Here is an 18,720-nt window from a genome sequence, read left to right on the forward strand (position 1 = left end):
TAAAAATTCCCAGGCTTGTTTTTTGCCAACGTGGGCGATTTGTTTGTGTAAGATTGTGTCTTTGATTTGCAAGTGACTAATGAGTTTCTAACTAAAATGCAACATAAGTCTTTGGAGAATACAAAGTTTGTCCCCAAAGAGTAGCAATATAATCTCAAACGTCAAGCAGTAACATAGGTCCAAAATGTGGAAGAAACAAGCGTTTTCATGACTCAACCACCTAGTCAATTATGTTCCATAACTCTTGTGGCTCGATTTGTTGACTTTGTAAAAGAGATTGGACTCGAGTTTAGCATCCTTTTCAAACAAAATTGGTTAATGAAGTTAACAAAGATCGTAAACTCAAGTCTTTTCCACTAATAGCAATCTAAATTCTAAAGCTTTCACTCAACAAAAAACTATATTAAACAGTATTATCAAACTAACAATATCATATTCATCCCGTCTTGAAATATAGTGTTAGTGTGAACATTTTAACATTTTATTAAATTGCAATTTTAGCAATTGTCCATTGATGACATTTAATGTCATCTTTATTATTCTTTCTTTAGTGCATAAAAATGTCTTTCATTATCATCTTTATTTAGTGCAAGACTAAATCATTCCATTATGTATTTTTAATCTAATTATCACTAATAAGTGGTGCACTAAATCATAATGGTACACTAAATGATGATAATGATGGCATTCTATTATTTTTTCATCTTTGTATGATTTTCTCTCCTATAAATAGAGAGGTCTTCTTTGTTTTGAACACAAGAACAAGAGAAGAAAAAATTGAGAGAGTTAAGTTTATATAAAAAAGAGAGTTCTTATTAGTTGAAGGGAGGTATTCTTTGTGAAGAGCTTTAAACTCAACTCTTGTCCAGAGTTTGTTGAGTTACATTTTTGTGATAAGGCTGTTGTATCCTGGAGGGGACAAGTCAAGAAGACTACTGCTGGACCAGTGAAATGATTTACTGCAGTGGGTTTGAATCTCCTTAAAGAAAGCGAGATATCCGCGCCTCAGCCAAGAAGTGAAGTTAATTTCTTCATTTTATTTTTCAATTGTAATTTGTAATCTTGTAATTTCAACAACAAATTTTAAGGAGATTCATTATGGCTACAATTGAAAAATCCGCGGATATCAAGATGGGAGATCTAAACAAACCATTTCGGTTTAATGGTAATCATTTCAAGAGATGGAAGGGTAAAGTACTTTTCTACTTAAGTCTTCTCAATGTTTCATATGTGTTAACTCAAAAAAATCCTAATAAAGTTGACATCCTCTCCATGGATAATGATGAACTTATTTCTCATCAAGAGAAAGTGGAAAAGTACAATAATGATTCCTACAAGTGTCGGTATTATATTCTGAATTGTCTATCTGATAATTTTTATGATTATTATGATAGAACTTACTCTAGTGCAAAGAAAATATGAAAAGCATTGCAGAGTAAATATGATACCGAAGAAGCTGGAGCGAAAAAATATGCTGCTAGTCGATTTTTTCGTTTTCAAATGGTGGATGATAAATCAGTGATAGACCAAGCTCAAGATTTTATAATGATCGTTGGAGAGCTCAGGTCTGAGAAAGTCAAAATTGGAGACAATCTTATTGTTTGTGGCATAATAGACAAACTTCCATCTTCATGGAAGGAGTTTCAAAAAACTATGCGCCACAAACAAAAGGAAACCTCTCTTGAGACTTTGATCATGAAAATCCGCATGGAAGAGGAGGCAAGGGGCCAAGATGCACTTTTACAAAATGAAGAGAGCAACATCACAACGAAGGTAAATTTAGTTACTTCAAAATATATTACTCATGAATCTAACAAAAATACCTCTTTGAAGCCTAAGAAGAAAAAGTTCAAGAAAAATAATGGTAGACTTCCCAAGAAAAATAATGGTGAAAATAGTCAAGCACAAAATCAACAAGTTTATGATAAAGGACCGTGCTTTGTCTGTGGCAAGAGTGGGCATATTGCTCGATTTTGCAGATACCGGAAACGTGGTGCTATACCTCAGGCAAACGTTACCGAAGAGCCTTTTGTGGCAATGATTACAGACATAAACATGGTTGAGAATGTTGATGGATGGTGGGCTGATTCTGGTGCAAACCATCATGTCTGTTATGACAAAGATTGGTTTAAAAAATATACTCCTTTTGGAGAGCCCAAAACCATCATGCTCGGTGATTCTCATACTACTCAAGTGCTTGAAACGGGAGATGTCGAATTGTGTTTTACCTCTGGAAGGATATTAACTTTGAAAGATGTACTTTATACTCCTTCCATGAGAAAAAACTTGATGTCTAGTTTTCTTCTTAATAAAGCAGACTTTAAACAAATTATTGAATCTGATCAATATGTAATTGTGAAAAAAGGTATTTTTGTGGGAAAGGGGTATGCTTGTGATGGGATGTTTAAACTGAATGTTGAAATGAATAAAATTTCTACTTCTGTTTACATGCTTTCTTCTACTAATTTTTGGCATGCTCGTTTGTGTCATATTAATGATCGTTATGTTGGAATCATGAGTAATTTAGGATTAATCCAGTGATTAAAAAGAATTTTGAAAAGTGTGAAGCTTGTAGTAAAGCAAAAATCACTAAAAGGCCTCATTTTAAAGTTGAAAGAAAAACTGATTTATTAGAATTAGTTCACACTGATATTTGTGAACTTGGAGGAATTTTAACTCGTGGAGGAAATAGATATTTTATCACTTTCATTGATGATTTTTCTAAGTTTACATATGTTTACTTAATGAAAAATAAAAGTGATGCTTTTGAAAATTTTAATTTTTTTTCTCCATGAGGTTGAAAATCAGTTTGGAATGAAAATAAAAAGAATTAGAAGTGGTAGAGGCCGTGAATATGAGTCAAATGAGTTTAATTCTTTTGTTAGATCATTGAGAATAATTCATGAAACTACTCCTCCTTATTCTCCTCCATCTAATGGTGTAGCGGAAAGGAAAAATAGAACTTTGGTTGAATTGACTAATGCCATGCTTATTGAGTCAAATGCACCTTTGAATTTTTGGGGTGAAGCTATTTTGACTGCGTGTTATGTGATAAATCGAGTGCCTCATAAAAAGACTAAACTAACACCTTTTGAGTTGTGGAAAGGTCACAAGCCAAATTTGAGATATCTAAGAGTTTGGGGTTGTCTAGCCTTTGTGAGGCTAATGGATCCCAAAGTTACAAAATTGGGTAAGAAAGTTACTACTTGTGCTTTTCTTGGTTATGCTTGAAATAGTACAGCCTATAGATTTTTTAATCTTGAAGATAATATTGTAATAGAATCAGGTGATGCTATTTTTCATGAAAATAAATTTCCTTTTGATTCTAAAAATAGTGGGGGTCAAAGAATTGAACAAAATATTTTATCACTACCTAGTTCTTCTTCTTCCATTTTTAAAAATAAAGAAATTGATGATTTTGAGTTAAGAAGAAGTAAAAGAGCTAGAGTAGAAAAAGATTTTGGGCCTGATTTTTATGTTTTTAATGTTGGAGATGACCCTTTCACTTTACAAGAAGCTTTATCTTCACATGATTCTATTTTTTGGAAAGAGGCTGTAAATGATGAAATGGAATCACTAATTTCTAATAAAACTTGGAAGTTAGTTGATTTACCACCAGGTTGTAAAACAATTGGTTGCAAATGGGTCTTACAAAAAAAGTTAAAGCCAGATGGATCAATCGATAAATATAAGGCTAGACTAGTTGCCAAAGGATTTAAGCAACTAGAAGGCCTAGAGTTTTTTGATACTTTTTCTCCGGTTACAAGAATTACATCCATTAGACTTTTAATTGCTATGACTGCAATTTTTTATTTGCATATTCATCAAATGGATATAAAAATTGCTTTTTTAAATGGAGACCTTAATGAAGAAATTTATATGGAACAACCTGAAGGTTTTGTTGAAGCAGGCCAAGAAAGCAAAGTATGTAAACTTACTAAATCCCTATATGGCTTGAAACAGGCACCAAAGCAATGGCATGAAAAGTTTGATTCCTGCATGATTGAAAATGATTTTAAAATAAATGAGTGTGATAAGTGCATATATCATAAGTCTTGGAATAATACACATGTTATTATTTGCTTATATGTTGATGATTTATTGATCTTTGGCTCGAATATGAATGTTATTTATGATACTAAGAACATTCTTAGAAGCCATTTTGATATGAAAGATCTTGGTGAGACAAATTTTATTCTGGGAATAAAAATTACTAGAACATGTGATGGAATTTTCCTTGACCAGTCACATTATGTTGAGAAAATTTTAAAAAAATATAACTTTCTTGATTGCAAGCATGTTTTAACTCCTTTTGATTCAAGTGTACACTTGTTTCCTGTTCAAAGTGAAATTGATGTGATAAATCAAAAGAAATATGCTAGCGTAATTGGAAGTTTGAGATATGTGACTGATTGCACTAGGCCTGATATTGCATATGCAGTAGGAGTACTTAGCAGGTTTACTAGCAAGCCAGGTAATGAACATTGGCATGCTATAACAAGAGTTATGAGATATTTAATTGGAACAAAAACTTGTGGTTTGTTCTATAAAAAATATCCTGCTGTACTTGAAGGCTTTTCTGATGCAGATTGGAACACTCTAGCAGGTGATTCCTGTTCTACCACTGGTTACATTTTTACATTGGGTGGTGGTGCTGTTTGTTGGAAATCAAAAAAACAAACTATAATTGCTAACTCTACCATGGAGGCTGAACTAATTGCTTTAGCTTCAGCTAGTTAGGAAGCGAATTGGTTAAGAGATTTATTATTTCAAATACCTTATTTTGAAAAACCAATTCCTCCAATTTTAATTCATTGTGATAGCACTGCAGCAATTGGTAGAGTTCAAAATCGTTATTACAACGGTAAATCCAGACCTATAAGGAGGAAACATAGTAATGTAAGATCATATTTGACAAGTGGTACCATTAATGTTGATTATGTCAAATCTTGTGAAAATCTTGCAGATCCTCTTACTAAGGCCTTAACAAGAGAAAAGGTCTGGAGCACATCGAGGGGGATGGGATTGAAGCCTATAAATCCATGAGTCATATATGAGGAAACCCAACTTGGAGACTAGAGATCCTATAACCAGGTTCAATGGGAAAAACGAATCATATGATGACTTGTTGTGAAAAAAAATGCACTATTTTTTATTCCCTCCCTATGATGTGAGTGCATTGTTTCCTGTAGTGAATTGTAGAGGTTGAGTTTAAAAAACTCTTAATGAAAATCTGTAGCCCGTATGGGTGGAGTGTTAAATTTACAGGAGCACTCTCGACAGATTTCACCTATGTGAGTATGGAAGTAGGCCGCTTCCTATGAGAATTAGGTTTATTCTCAAAAGCACTCATAAAACCGGGATAGCACAAGGCCGTAATGTGCTGACTTATAAAGCTCGTGACAATACCTTGATTACTATGTGTGAGCAGTAATATTTTATGTCCCTTAAGCAGTCATAGTTCAAGTCTGAGCCACTACGACTCTGGAGTAAAAGTTATTGTTTCACTAAGTGGAGGTTCAATGCAGAGCACACCTTCATTATGTATAGTAATCTTCCTTCAGCTGATAAACTCTCTTATACAATATTAAAATGAGTGGGGGATTGCTAGTGTGAACATTTTAACATTTTATTAAATTGCAATTTTAGCAATTGTCCATTGATGACATTTAATGTCATCTTTATTATTCTTTCTTTAGTGCATAAAAATGTCTTTCATTATCATCTTTATTTAGTGCAAGACTAAATCATTCCATTATGTATTTTTAATCTAATTATCACTAATAAGTGGTGCACTAAATCATAATGGTACACTAAATGATGATAATGATGGCATTCTATTATTTTTTCATCTTTGTATGATTTTCTCTCCTATAAATAGAGAGGTCTTCTTTGTTTTGAACACAAGAACAAGAGAAGAAAAAATTGAGAGAGTTAAGTTTATATAAAAAAGAGAGTTCTTATTAGTTGAATGGAGGTATTCTTTGTGAAGAGCTTTAAACTCAACTCTTGTCCAGAGTTTGTTGAGTTACATTTTTGTGATAAGGCTGTTGTATCCTGGAGGGGACAAGTCAAGAAGACTACTGCTGGACCAGTGAAATGATTTACTGCAGTGGGTTTGAATCTCCTTAAAGAAAGCGAGATATCCGCGCCTCAGCCAAGAAGTGAAGTTAATTTCTTCATTTTATTTTTCAATTGTAATTTGTAATCTTGTAATTTCAACAACATATAGTACTACCTAGCATTACCCATTTTTTTAATATCACAATTTATTGGAAGAAAAATGAAATCAACTTTTATATACTTGTTATATAATCTTAAATATTACCAATTGCTTCTTTTAAGAAAAAAAAAAATCTTCTTAAATATATTCTTAAATAATACCATGCTCGTCTCGAAACTTGGTATATAAAATAAGTTTTTTCCACTAATGAGGTAGGGGGAAAAAAATTCATTTTATTTTCCACGTCATCCAGATTTTGGTGTAAAAGGACCCCACATGCTGACTTGTCTAGATCAGACTGTTCCAAACTCAAAACGACAACGTTTTAAGCACTTCTCCATTATCTCCACACTCTCTTTGGATTCATCGATACACTCTGTTTCCCTTTCTCTTCTTCTCTTCTCTCTTTGAATACCGGCGAGCAAAATGACGACGTCGTTCGGAACAACGGCGACGGCGAAACCGACGGCATCTGCTTCACCGGCAGTATTTCCGGCCAAAGATGCACCAAAGTCCTTGACCTTATTACCTTTCTGCCATCATCGCCATTACAATCATTTACGTTCCAAATTATCTATCATACCCAAACTCCGATTCTCCTGTAAGGTATTAATATTTCTCTGCACTTTCGCCTCCTCATTTCACTTTGCTTCAATTAAATTTTTGTGTTTACCGCCCTCCCTGTATGGAAATATGCTTATTATTTAGATTCAATAGGTACGGAATGAAGACGATTTGTTAAATGTATACATTTTTGGAGAAAAAAAATCACTTATATGTCTAGTTAGCACACTCTCAGGTTGTAGCATAAATCAAGCCATGTTTTTTGCTGCTTTTTGAGCTTCAATCTTTGAGATTACAACAACACATCGAGGGTAGGATATACGCAGACCTTACCCTATAGACTCTCAGCTGAAAAGAAATGTAGACAAATCCTTATTGAAAGGAAACTAATGACAACAAAATAGCAAGATAAACAGATCAAATGAAGCAACAGGTAATAGTGAGAATTGAAGAAAGCATTACCAAAACAGGCTAAGAAAAGAAATTAATAATTTTTGAAATTGATATTTTAAAATTATTTTTACATGTTTTATATATGCAGGTAAATAATGGTATGTCGTGCATGATCTATTATTTATTTTGTTATATGGAGTAGGATTCACAATTTTGATTGGGGATACAGATTACTACTGTAAATACTAGTGTAAATATACTAGAACTACATCTATTATGTCTTAATCACGAACTAGTTTGGACTCCGTTATATTTATATACAATAAAACTACCCTTCAGTCCCAAACTAGTTGGGGTCGACATGTTTTTAGAAATGATTTTCAGCTATACTATATAGTTTGAATTGAGGTTACTGCAAAAGGGTGTATTTGCCCATAGTTTTATTTCTATTCTCAGTATAATTTTATATCTTTTGGGTATTCTTTTGCTTGTGAAACTTGATATGAGAACACAGAAAAGAAGTGAATATCTCCAAGCTGAAATTGAAGCTGGAAATGGAGAAGATACCTTATTTGTTATTTTATATGCAATGGATGAAGTTTAGCTAATTAATTGGTGTAAAGGTTTCATCCTTAGTAAATTTGTGTCAAGGTATTCTCTTTTTATTTGTTCTGATGTTCTCTTTTCTGCTTTGCCATTAATATTGAGGAGAAAAGAGTATCAGAGACCTTTATTAATGATTTTTCCTTGGTCAAGTAATTGACGAAGTAAACAGCAACAAAAACTATTTTAGAATTGTTTCTTATTTTGAGAAAACCTAAAATATTTTGGAAAATAATAAATAAAACTGAAGAACTGAACTTGTATTAACCTTGCCGTTGCAGCAGTGTCAGAATCTAAGATTTGGAGTCAGTGGATACAAAATGTGTCCTACATTAGCACAAGCATAAAAAATTTCACATATGTCCTTATGATCGAGCCAAAGCATTGGGTTCAGTTGAATCCATTGAACCCACTCTTGATCTGCCTCTGCGATGCAGTGTATTTTTTTCTCGGCAGGTTTTCTGTTACTATGAAGACCTATAGTATTTCATTGGCAATCTTGTATCTATTGTAGTGATATAATTCATTTGTTGAACTTTTTTTTTCTGATCTGCAAAGGTATAATTTCATTGATGAAACAACACTAAGATTTTGTTGAATATGTACAACAAAAAGCAAATAATACATTCCCTTAATTTGAATAAATATAATATATTTGTTAAACTTGAAAGAATCCTTCACAGCTGCACTTTAGATTATTGATTTGAAGGAAGTGAATTGCCTCTTAAGAACATTAGGTAGAATTAAAATATTGTTTTGAGTGCATTTTCTTTTAAAAGCAGTTAAGAAGTAAGGCCTTCTCTTATATCATTATACAAGTAGTTGATTCTGCAGCACTTAGTGCAACTATTCATGAGTTCTTCTCATCTTCTTTTTTCTTCTTCTGGAAAATGGTGATAGATTATATAATATGCTAAGCACTTGTCATATGAAAGAGTTTTTTGGACCACCACCCGAGTAGCCTAGTAATACCCCATGTAACTTGTTTAATGGAAGAACCAAAGTACAAATCCCCATTTCCCAAAGAGCTCATATATATTTTGCCATTTTTACTAGTACCAGAAGAATAAGATTGCTGTGGTTATAATCTTCCTTTTTTTTGTAGGGTCTACATTCTACTTGGAATCATTCAGCTGTAGCAAGAGCCCAAAATAATAAGGTAAGATTCTTTCAAATGGTTTTCATTGGAGGAATTCTTTCAAATATTGTAACCTTAGTGAAAAACCTTTTGGAACCATCTGTTGCCTTCAAGGTTACTCTTGGTGGATCTTCAAATGATGCAGCTACTCCTATCACCCAATCAGAAGAGGTGAAATCACCAAGTGAGACTTCATCTGCAACTTCGGTATCAGAGGAAACAATATCTAACTTTATTAGCCAAGTTTCAAGCCTTGTCAAGTATGCATTCCCATTTGTTCACACTTCTCTGGAGAGGCTTTTCATGAATAATCATGACAGACTGTCATTTGTGCAGGCTAGTTGATTCCAGGGATGTTGTAGAGCTGCAGTTAAAACAACTTGATTGTGAAATTTTAATCCGTAAGAAGGAGGCACTACCACAACCACCTTCTCCTGCTCCTGCACAAGCTCCAGTTATGCAATCATATCATGTGCCATCTGTACAATCTAGCGCACCTCCTCCACCTGCACCTGCTCCTCCTCCAATTCAAACCCCTGCACCTTCGCCAGCTGCAGCAAAGTCAGCTGATTCATCTCTTCCACCACTCAAATCCCCAATGGCTGGGACATTCTATAGAAGTCCAGCACCCGGTGAACCAGTATTTGTGAAGGTACTGCATGTCCGTCTTTTATGTAATAAATTAAAATATGGAAACCTCAAAGATTTAAAAAAATTAAAGTTTATGGTTTGATGTGCTCTCTCTAATGCATTTGGTTTCCATGATATGAATTACAACAGGTCGGAGACAAAGTGCAGAAGGGTCAAGTTCTTTGCATTATTGAAGCGATGAAGTTGATGAACGAAATAGAGGTAACCTTTTCCTTTGGCTATTGCCATTGCTTGCTATATTGTTCTCTTTACTTATATGAGACCGCTGTTTCATGACTTCTAACTATTTTTAAGTTTATGTATCTGCTTTTAAAATTGATGCTAAGAAAATTGTGTTCTTACCTGCACAACTTTTAGAAAGGCATTGAACCAAATTGAATTCATGATTAGAAATTGTTTGCTCATTCATCAAAGTAATTATTTATTGCTTCTCTGCTGGTTTTTCCAGTGTGGAATAAAAGTAGCATCAATGCATCATAACCCTCAAAAAGATGCAGGAACAAAGATTGCATTTGACTTCTAATGTATAAACCTGCTTTCTACATATACAAACAAGAAATGAGGTCTCCAAAAGGATGATAGGTTGAGGCGTGACAGATCCCAGGTTCTCGTTCTAGCTACCACATTTGTGTGACCCCATGCTCTAGCCTTGTGAATTGGATTACCTTGGGAACCTATACCTGTGGGCTGTCCAGGCTGCGCAATGTATTAGTGGGGGTGTGCACAAGCTAGCTTTAGACAAAAAGTTTTGGATTTATCATTGTACCATCTAACGACTCCTTTCCAAAACTGACGTCTGTTGGTTTTGCTAGAGCTTGCAAAATTTATAAAAGAAAATAAACAGGAGAAATATTATGTATAATGTTTCTACTCTACTAGTCCAGACCACTTCCAAATATATATTGGACAAACTATATATTTCTAGTCTACCAAACAAATTAAGATTTTTTTTAGATTATTTAATTATATTATTAGAAGTAGTAAAGGAAGATGCCCAAAGGATTCTGAGGGTTTCAATGTATCGTGCACAGGATTAGATTTATATTCTTGTAGTGTCACTTCTGGGCTTGTGGACATCGTTGTGTTTGGGCATGCTGCATGCTTAAACTTCTATGATCTTTTTCTTTTTGATCATAAACTTACTAGATCTAGTTTGGACATGTACGGTTTGCTATGAAATGTACATAATGTTAGGGAATACCTATTTCTACTTGAGATTCATCTAGTAAATGGGATAGTAACATTTTAGCAGTCATTGTAGACTTAGTGCTATCCTAAACTACTACAACAAACATACCCAGTGTGATCCCACAAGTGGGGGGAGGGTGGGGTGTACTCTGTTTTTGTTCATTATTTATTTTGGTACTGCATTATTCTCTTCATTTTTATGTATTAAATATATACCTCTCGTATTAGCACTTCAATTTAGAATTGTTAATTGGTATAGAATTGACAATGAAAGAAGGATGAATTGGCAATTGGCATCTGTTAGAGGGATTACAAGATCAGTGAAGTCTTCTTTTCGTGAAGATGAGTATATATCTTAAGTGGTCACCAAGGCAATCCTTATGGTAGGAAGTGAGCAAAGTTTCTAGCTATTAGCTACTCAATTAATTTTGGGCGCCAACATTAAAGAAGTTGAGGGGGCTTGTTGTTCCTTGGAATGGTTGAAGCTCGCAGATTAAGAAATAAGGGGAAATCTAAATCATGTTAGAGAACCATAACTTATTTATTTCTATTTTTTGAAAGAAAAAATAATAATATTGACAGTATATGTAGAGCAGGCATTCAGTGTTTATTGTTGTATAACTATACTGGGAATCCTTAAGTTTATACATTCCATAACCTCCTCATTCTTCGTTTTCTAACATCTTGGAAGTTTTATCTCTGCTGGAGTTGTCATGTAGATGAACTCATGCCAGTTTCAATAAAATGTTTGTAAATACAGTTTGTGCTTTCTTACGTTGTGCAAATGTGTAGAGGAGTATAGGTCAGTAGTCTCTTTTGATGTCTATCTGCTAATTCTCTTAGCATATTCATCAAAAATCCGCCCTCCAAACAAGTGGCAGAAGCTTCATGTTTCCTTGCCCTCATGTTGCAGATAAACTCTTTCTTGTTGACCTGATGAAATTTTGCGGAAACTAGTGGTAGTTATGACTGATGTCACTATTTCACCTGTGTCATCCCACTACGAACTAATAGTTACATCAATGCTTGTTCCGCTGTATGTGATACTCGGAAGACATTAGAGAGTTGATGTGAGAATTATGATAGGAAACATTGGGGTAATTCTGTTGAAGCATTCGTTCGTTGCTTCACTCAAAGACAACATTATGTCCATAAACTCCCTGATTTTACCTCCTACTTTTGCATTATCCTCTTGATATGCTTACAATAACAAATTTAGGATCAAACATGATTTTTATTTTCAGTTTGTTTTAGTTTGTTATTGTTAAGAAAATAGGCCTGGGCCTAATTAAATACAAAAAAAACTAGTTTAAGAGGTGGATGTTGCACAACACCATATAAGGAGACAATAATATCATTCCTTCAATAGATGTAGGAGGATCTAACACCCTCCCTCCACACACTCTAGCTTGGTTAACTGGAGCATGAATAACGTAAATCAGCGCTCAACATTACTTAAACCTAGGAAAAGGATGAGTATGGCTGGGATCTGATACTGTGTCAATGAAATGGACCTTGCCCCTAAAATTAGCTCATGTGATGAGGATAAGACCATATAAGGAGACAACCTATTCCTCCTACCTGCCAATGTGGGGCAATTTAAAAATTATCCTTTGCTATATTTGACTGCTATGCTCTATCTGTCCCCTTCAGGCTGATCGGTCAGGAACCATCGTTGAGGTTGTTGCTGAAGATGGAAAACCTGTCAGTGTTGATACTGTGAGTTTCTTAACTAGCCTAATCCAACTATTCAGTTTGTTAATACCATTTCCTTTCTAATATTGTATTTTTCTCTTTGCAGCCTCTGTTTGTCATCAAACCATAGAATCGTTCGAGTAACAATATGCAGAGGAACTTGGAAGGTGTTTACTTTGGCTTTATGATATCTTCCAGTATTTCAGTTTCAATGAGTATGTTTGCAATGACTCATAGTGATGCAGTAGATAATTCTTGCTAAAACTCATTAGAATAGTTTTATGTTTAATATGAGGTATTCTTTGGCATTTTATTATGATTTTTGGCTTACTTTTTCCTTTTTTTGACATAATTTCTCAACGGTTTCGTTTTGGCCTTAATAAAAAGTTTCGAGTTTGAATCTTGAATATGAAAAAGATTATATTAGGAAGTACGCCCTCCTTAAATGAGTTTTACACGGTTTGAATCCAATTTAGTCCAGACCTTGATACAAATATCAAACACTGGATTAAGAAAAAACATGAACTACATTGTAAAAATCATTGTTTATGATTATTGTTTCTTTTTAAGTTGAAACTTTTTTTATAGTTCCAAAAAATATAGCTTCATGGAAAATTCTTTTTTTATACATGCCTACTTATTAAAATAAAAATTGTTAGCATGGCATTTTAAAATTATAAAATATGTGCATAAATTGCATTGCCACCTTAACATTGGATTCTGTCCGTTGGAGGTATGTATGCCTAATTACTCCATTTGCTGCACGTTGAGGTGTCATTATGGAGCATTACTCCTTTGGCATTTGTTTCTTATTACAATTCCTTCATGAATTGTAGAAGTTTTGTCCGTTGAGTTGTGAGGCAGCAGGAATGGGATTTGCACGTTGGTGCATTTGTTGCCTTATATTACTTCACTCTTTAATCTTTCATTATACCTTGTAACTTATGTGACCTCTAGGTCATTTAACTACTGTATTTATTTCTCCATTATCTTCTTATTCATAACAAGAAAGATTTTCTCAACTATAAATAATGATGATCTTCATTTGTTTTGTGAATAAGAAAATATGTGGAAGAAAAGATGATAAATGTTATATTGTGTTATTGAGGTTTGTCTCAACTCTTTCTTTCACTATACTAACCTCAATAACACAATATAACATTTATCATCTTTTCTTCCACATATTTTCTTATTCACAAAACAAATGAAGATCATCGTTATTTATAGTTGAGAAAATCTTTCTTGCTATGAATAGGAAGATAATGGAGAAATAAATAGAGTAGATAAATGACCTAGAGGTTACATAAGTTACAAGGTATAATGAAAGATTAAAGAGTGAAGTAATATAATACTCTAATTGGCATATTCAATGAAGTGAAGTTTTAATTTTATTTTTAAACACTTTTAGAATAATTTTGATAGTTTATGTAACAATTCATTATATTAAAAAGTTTTTCAAAATTATAATCAATAAGAGAGATTTAAACATTTGTGTTGTTATGTAACGTATAATAATTTATATATATTTATTCTTGTTTTACAAAATATTACAAAGAACTGTTATACTGTCAATTGAAAAAGAAAAATTAATGATTAAATTATGATCTATCACAATATTAAGTGGGATTTCACTGGGTTGTTGTTGTTGTATATATATATATATATATATTAAATAAGAGTAAAAAATAGATAAATCTTGCTAAAATTCATTAGAAGAGTTTTATTTTAATCTGAGGTATTCTTTGGCATTTTATTATGATTTATGGCTTACTTTTTCTCTTTTTTGACATATTTATGTGAGGTTTGTAGCTCAATAACAATCTCATCAAATTAAGATAACTAAACAAATTAAGGATGGTATGATTATTTAGTCCTTGGCCTTTTTTCCTTGTTTAATCATTGCCTTTGCCTGATTCATATGAAGTTTCCTGGCAAATATGAAGTTTCCTTCCCAATCAAGAAGGATGTGTCACATGCCCGATGGGCAAAAAGCTAGGACAGAGTAGATTATGATGGTGTTTTACGACGGAAAAGAATCATTCGAAATGGCTATAATACGATACTTGTAATTGCTATTTCATTTGAAATAGTTTCATTTTACTTGACCCATGTTGACTCGAGACAACTTTTAAAAAGATCTTTTATTAGGAATTTATTTTACTAAACTAACTTGATTAATGATGCTTGAAACAAGACTTCTCATTTTCCTCACATATGTTATGACATTTAGCTTACGTGATTACTCTCCATGGAAAAATAAAATATTGGCAAGGGAGAGATTTTGACTAGACAAGATCTATTGCAATTTTGCAGCACAAATATATCACTTCCATTTTCTCTAATGAGACTTAATTGTCCACGGCTATACACTGAAAATATAGTTAGAACTAATTACGACATTCATAGACATTATTATCTGCTTCATATTTAAACAAATGAACATAAGAAATAATAGAAAAAAAATATTAAATTGATCGCACACCCTCAATAGCTGCTACTAAATCATCAAGTTTTGCTCCAGTGACTTCTTTAACGATCTTATTGTTCTTCAGTATCTTGAATGTCGGAACCACCTTTATGCCTAGTTCCTTGGCTAGTGGCTGCCAAAAATTCACATTGATCAATTCTAGTGTGTGTATGTGTGTTTTGTTTCGTTAGAAGGGGAGGTGGTTTAAAGAATACATACCCTGTTGTCCTGGTTACAGTCCAGCTTCAGAAAGACCACATCATTATATTTCTTTGACAGCTCTTGAAACTTTGGAGCGATCACTTTACAAGGACCACACCTGCAGATGGGTTGAAATCAGAAATTACAAGACGGAAAACCAAGACAGAAGGAGAAGAAACTGTGGAAAAGCTGTTTCCCATAGGCACCTAAGTAACTAATTATTACTGACTATAGATCAAAGTGAGATCCAGACAACAACTAGTTCAAAATTCAAAGAAACATTCAATCAAGTAACGATATATCAGACAGACGACAGTGAATGGAAATGACAAGAGGGCATGAATGACCCTCTTTATACACACATCACTCTTCAAATCCAACACTTGAAAGCATAAAAACATGTCTTCCAAATCAATTGACTTTTCATTAGTCTGCAACAGTTGTCCATTGCCATACTTTATTTTCTGTTTTCTTAAAGATGAATACACAAATATCATTTCATGACGATCAATAGTGAAATCCTTTGCATTAATTTGGTGTTCCTCTCCCCTTGTATTTCCTTTTTCACTCTGTAATATGTTGGCACATGGGAGGCGAAGCGTGTGAGGCTTTCATTTGCAAGGTGCAGAGCTATGGATGAGATCAAATTCAGTTCTCAATCATATACCAACTACCCACCCCATTTTCAAAACAATTTTGGTGACAGCAGAAACTTATAGAATTGTCAACTGCCAGTTAACACTCTTTCTGCGACAGCCAAATAAGATTTTACAACATACACTCCCCCCCGCTTCAATTTAGGAGAGAGGGATCAATGAGAGTCTAATCCAAGCTAAGCAATAAATTTTGAAGATAACTTTCTGTTCCAAGTTGTCCAATAAAAGAGTTCATCTCCCTTTGCTGATTGAGGCTCGACCTTTTGACTCCGTTTGCGTCTACTTTTCATGCCAATGCATACAAGTCTAATTTAGTGTTATTTACTTCTAAAGATGGGAATTCATTTTCATCAAACCATATTTAAACTAATCAGGTTAAGTCATTCTCCAACTCCACAACCTCCCAAATTATGGTAGTAAAGTAAACTTCTCGTCAAATGCACAGCCTTAACCATTTAAGTTCAAATAATTTCCTTGTGAATATCTAATTAGTTTTCCAGTGAATAATCTCTTCGTGAATAGCTGTTTGTTGACTTGCAAACTTCCTTCTAATTAGATAGGGATTTTGCCAATCAACTAGCACACATCGATCCCGAATGAATTAGAGTCAGCTATACGAATTCTCTTAATCCACTCTGTTCCAGTCATGGATTCAGAATCTATTCAATTCTGAAGGTGGTGTGCGGCCCAGTTTGCTCGTACCTCAAATATTCGACCGAGTATTTTCATCCTTGCACCAATACATGTCCCGTAAATCAACCATATTTTCCATCTCCACTATACGTTGAACCTTGTTTAACCAAGGTCGTTCATTCTAGCTTCATTAACCAGTATGCCGCACCCTTAGATGCTACTTGTCATAGTTATATAATTATAATTACCCCAGTCTTCCTCCTCAGTATCATTAATCAGGATTACGCTAGTATTGAGCTAAAAAAATCCTTGGAGAAAAGGATAAAACAAAATCAACACTAATTCGTACTAGTAATAATCATAATTAAGCACTAAATTCATCAAATCTAAAAGGAAATAGGAAGTATGTGTAATTTTACCACTGTGTGTACATGTCAACTACGACAGTTTTCTCACCGGCAGCTTCAACAATCGGCCAAAAGGTATCCTTACAAACTTCCGTCACCTGTCCCACCGTTACAGTCGTAGTAGTAACAGTAGCATCTGAGCTACTACACTTCACTTTCAAGCTCAGTCCTCCGTTCCTCAAAATCCTAGGCGAGAATCCATAATCTCCTGCTACGCAGACCACTGACTGCTTGTTGAACCTCCGCGGAGAAGATGCCGACGGCAACGGCGCCGGCGCCATTGATGACTTCAATGGTACCTGATTTACTTGTACTTGTAACGCCATTTCTGCAATTGTCAATCTATACGTATGGCTCTCTGTATGTATAGGTAGAGAGAGAAAGTTGCAGAGAGAGAGAGAGTGGGCGCAGTGTGTGTGTGTGTATAAATGGCGGAGGATTTGAAGGTAGTAGAAGAGAATTTGAGAGCTAAAATGACTAAATTACCCATTGAGATATTCTTTTTTTGTATTTTTATTCAGCTTATTGAGATATTCCATGGAGGGTGTTTTGGTCATTTAAAAGGGGCTATGATCTTGTGGTAGAGACTAAATTTGATGGATGAGTACAAATTGATGGAAGGCAACGTGGAATCATTGGTCCATATAAATTTATTTATTTATTTATTGGGAAAATCTTGTGATAAGAAAGATATAAATTGCAAATTTCATCATTTCGATTTATTTATCTGATTTTAATATAATATAAAGTTTAAATAAGTGAAATAACATTTTTGAATGGCATAATAGATAAATCTATTTTTAACTTGGCTTCAATTTTTATCTATGTTCTTTAACTTTATGGTGTGTCTTATGTGGCGTTGTACTTGGCCAATTTGCGCCCTACGTAGTGTTCTATATGTATTATGTCACATATGACATATGTGTCTGCTTGTTTTATTTAATACAAATTTAACACTTAAAAGGTCATTTGGTAGATGGAAAAGAAACAAGTTATTCGTGTATTAATTTCTGTATAAATTATATGACGTTTAATAGCTAGATAAGAAATAAATTATTCATGTATAAAATTAATAGATATTTATTTAACAATTTAGAAAACTTCATAACTAATACATGCAGTGAAAATTTCGCAAATAACCACTATAATAAACTTAATTAAGCTCATTAGCTATAATTTACATATTTACAGGCCGTAGGTATAGTTTAAATTGCCTCATTTATGTAATTCGCGGGTTTATATAATTTGCGGATAATTGAACTATTTTTGTATAAACTCGAAATAACGAATTTATACAAACACAAACATCTGAACTTTAAACAGTTAGACAAATTATATTATACAAAATTACATTATACAAAAGTTATACAAAATTTGAATTATACAAAGTGGAACCGTAATTAATGATAAATGTTAGTGGCGAATTGTAAATTAGCTAAACTATGACTATGTTAACTAATCAACTAGTATATGTTTGTTTATTCTCGTAATTTTCCCATACATGTATAAATTATGAGGATCTATGCATTATTTTATGCATGATAGAAAATGAAATACCTAATACATATATACTGATACATGAATAACAAACGGAAAAGGTTCAAATATACCCATCTACTATTGAAAATAGTTTAAATAGACTCTCGTTATACTTTCGGGCTAAACATACCCTCATGTTATACTTTTGGTTCAAATATACCCCTCTCATTATACTTCGGTACAAATTTGCCCTTAATTTTAACGGAAGAACACTTGAAAAACTCAAAATTAAATAACTCATTCCAATTTTAAATATAACCCTAAATCTTTTTTTCTCTCTCAAAAGTTATTTATATTTTAAAAATAAAAAAGGTGAGATGTGTCACTTTAGTAAAAGTAAATAAATAAGTTCAACGGGAGTT

The 18,720-nt window shown here is 33.4% G+C and overlaps 2 protein-coding genes across 2 annotated transcripts; one reads left to right on the forward strand and one right to left on the reverse strand.

Annotated features, from left to right (window-relative positions):
* Positions 1 to 6,572: 6,572 nt before the first annotated feature.
* On the forward strand, positions 6,573 to 12,768 carry LOC129881163 (biotin carboxyl carrier protein of acetyl-CoA carboxylase, chloroplastic-like). Its single transcript, XM_055955543.1, has 7 exons — positions 6,573 to 6,829; positions 8,889 to 8,942; positions 9,036 to 9,181; positions 9,258 to 9,573; positions 9,702 to 9,773; positions 12,414 to 12,479; positions 12,562 to 12,768. The coding sequence occupies exons 1-7, from the start codon at positions 6,650 to 6,652 to the stop codon at positions 12,583 to 12,585; spliced, it is 858 nt and encodes a 285-aa protein (XP_055811518.1). The 5' UTR covers positions 6,573 to 6,649; the 3' UTR covers positions 12,586 to 12,768.
* Positions 12,769 to 14,758: 1,990 nt separating this feature from the next.
* Positions 14,759 to 17,226, reverse strand: LOC129881164 (thioredoxin F1, chloroplastic-like). The gene is made up of 3 exons (XM_055955544.1): positions 16,832 to 17,226; positions 15,142 to 15,241; positions 14,759 to 15,055 (listed from the first exon to the last, which is right to left on the reverse strand). The coding sequence occupies exons 1-3, from the start codon at positions 17,143 to 17,145 to the stop codon at positions 14,921 to 14,923; spliced, it is 549 nt and encodes a 182-aa protein (XP_055811519.1). The 5' UTR covers positions 17,146 to 17,226; the 3' UTR covers positions 14,759 to 14,920.
* Positions 17,227 to 18,720: the final 1,494 nt, after the last annotated feature.

Source organism: Solanum dulcamara, chromosome 2 (genome assembly GCF_947179165.1).
Source record: "Solanum dulcamara chromosome 2, daSolDulc1.2, whole genome shotgun sequence".
Lineage (NCBI taxonomy): Eukaryota > Viridiplantae > Streptophyta > Magnoliopsida > Solanales > Solanaceae > Solanum > Solanum dulcamara.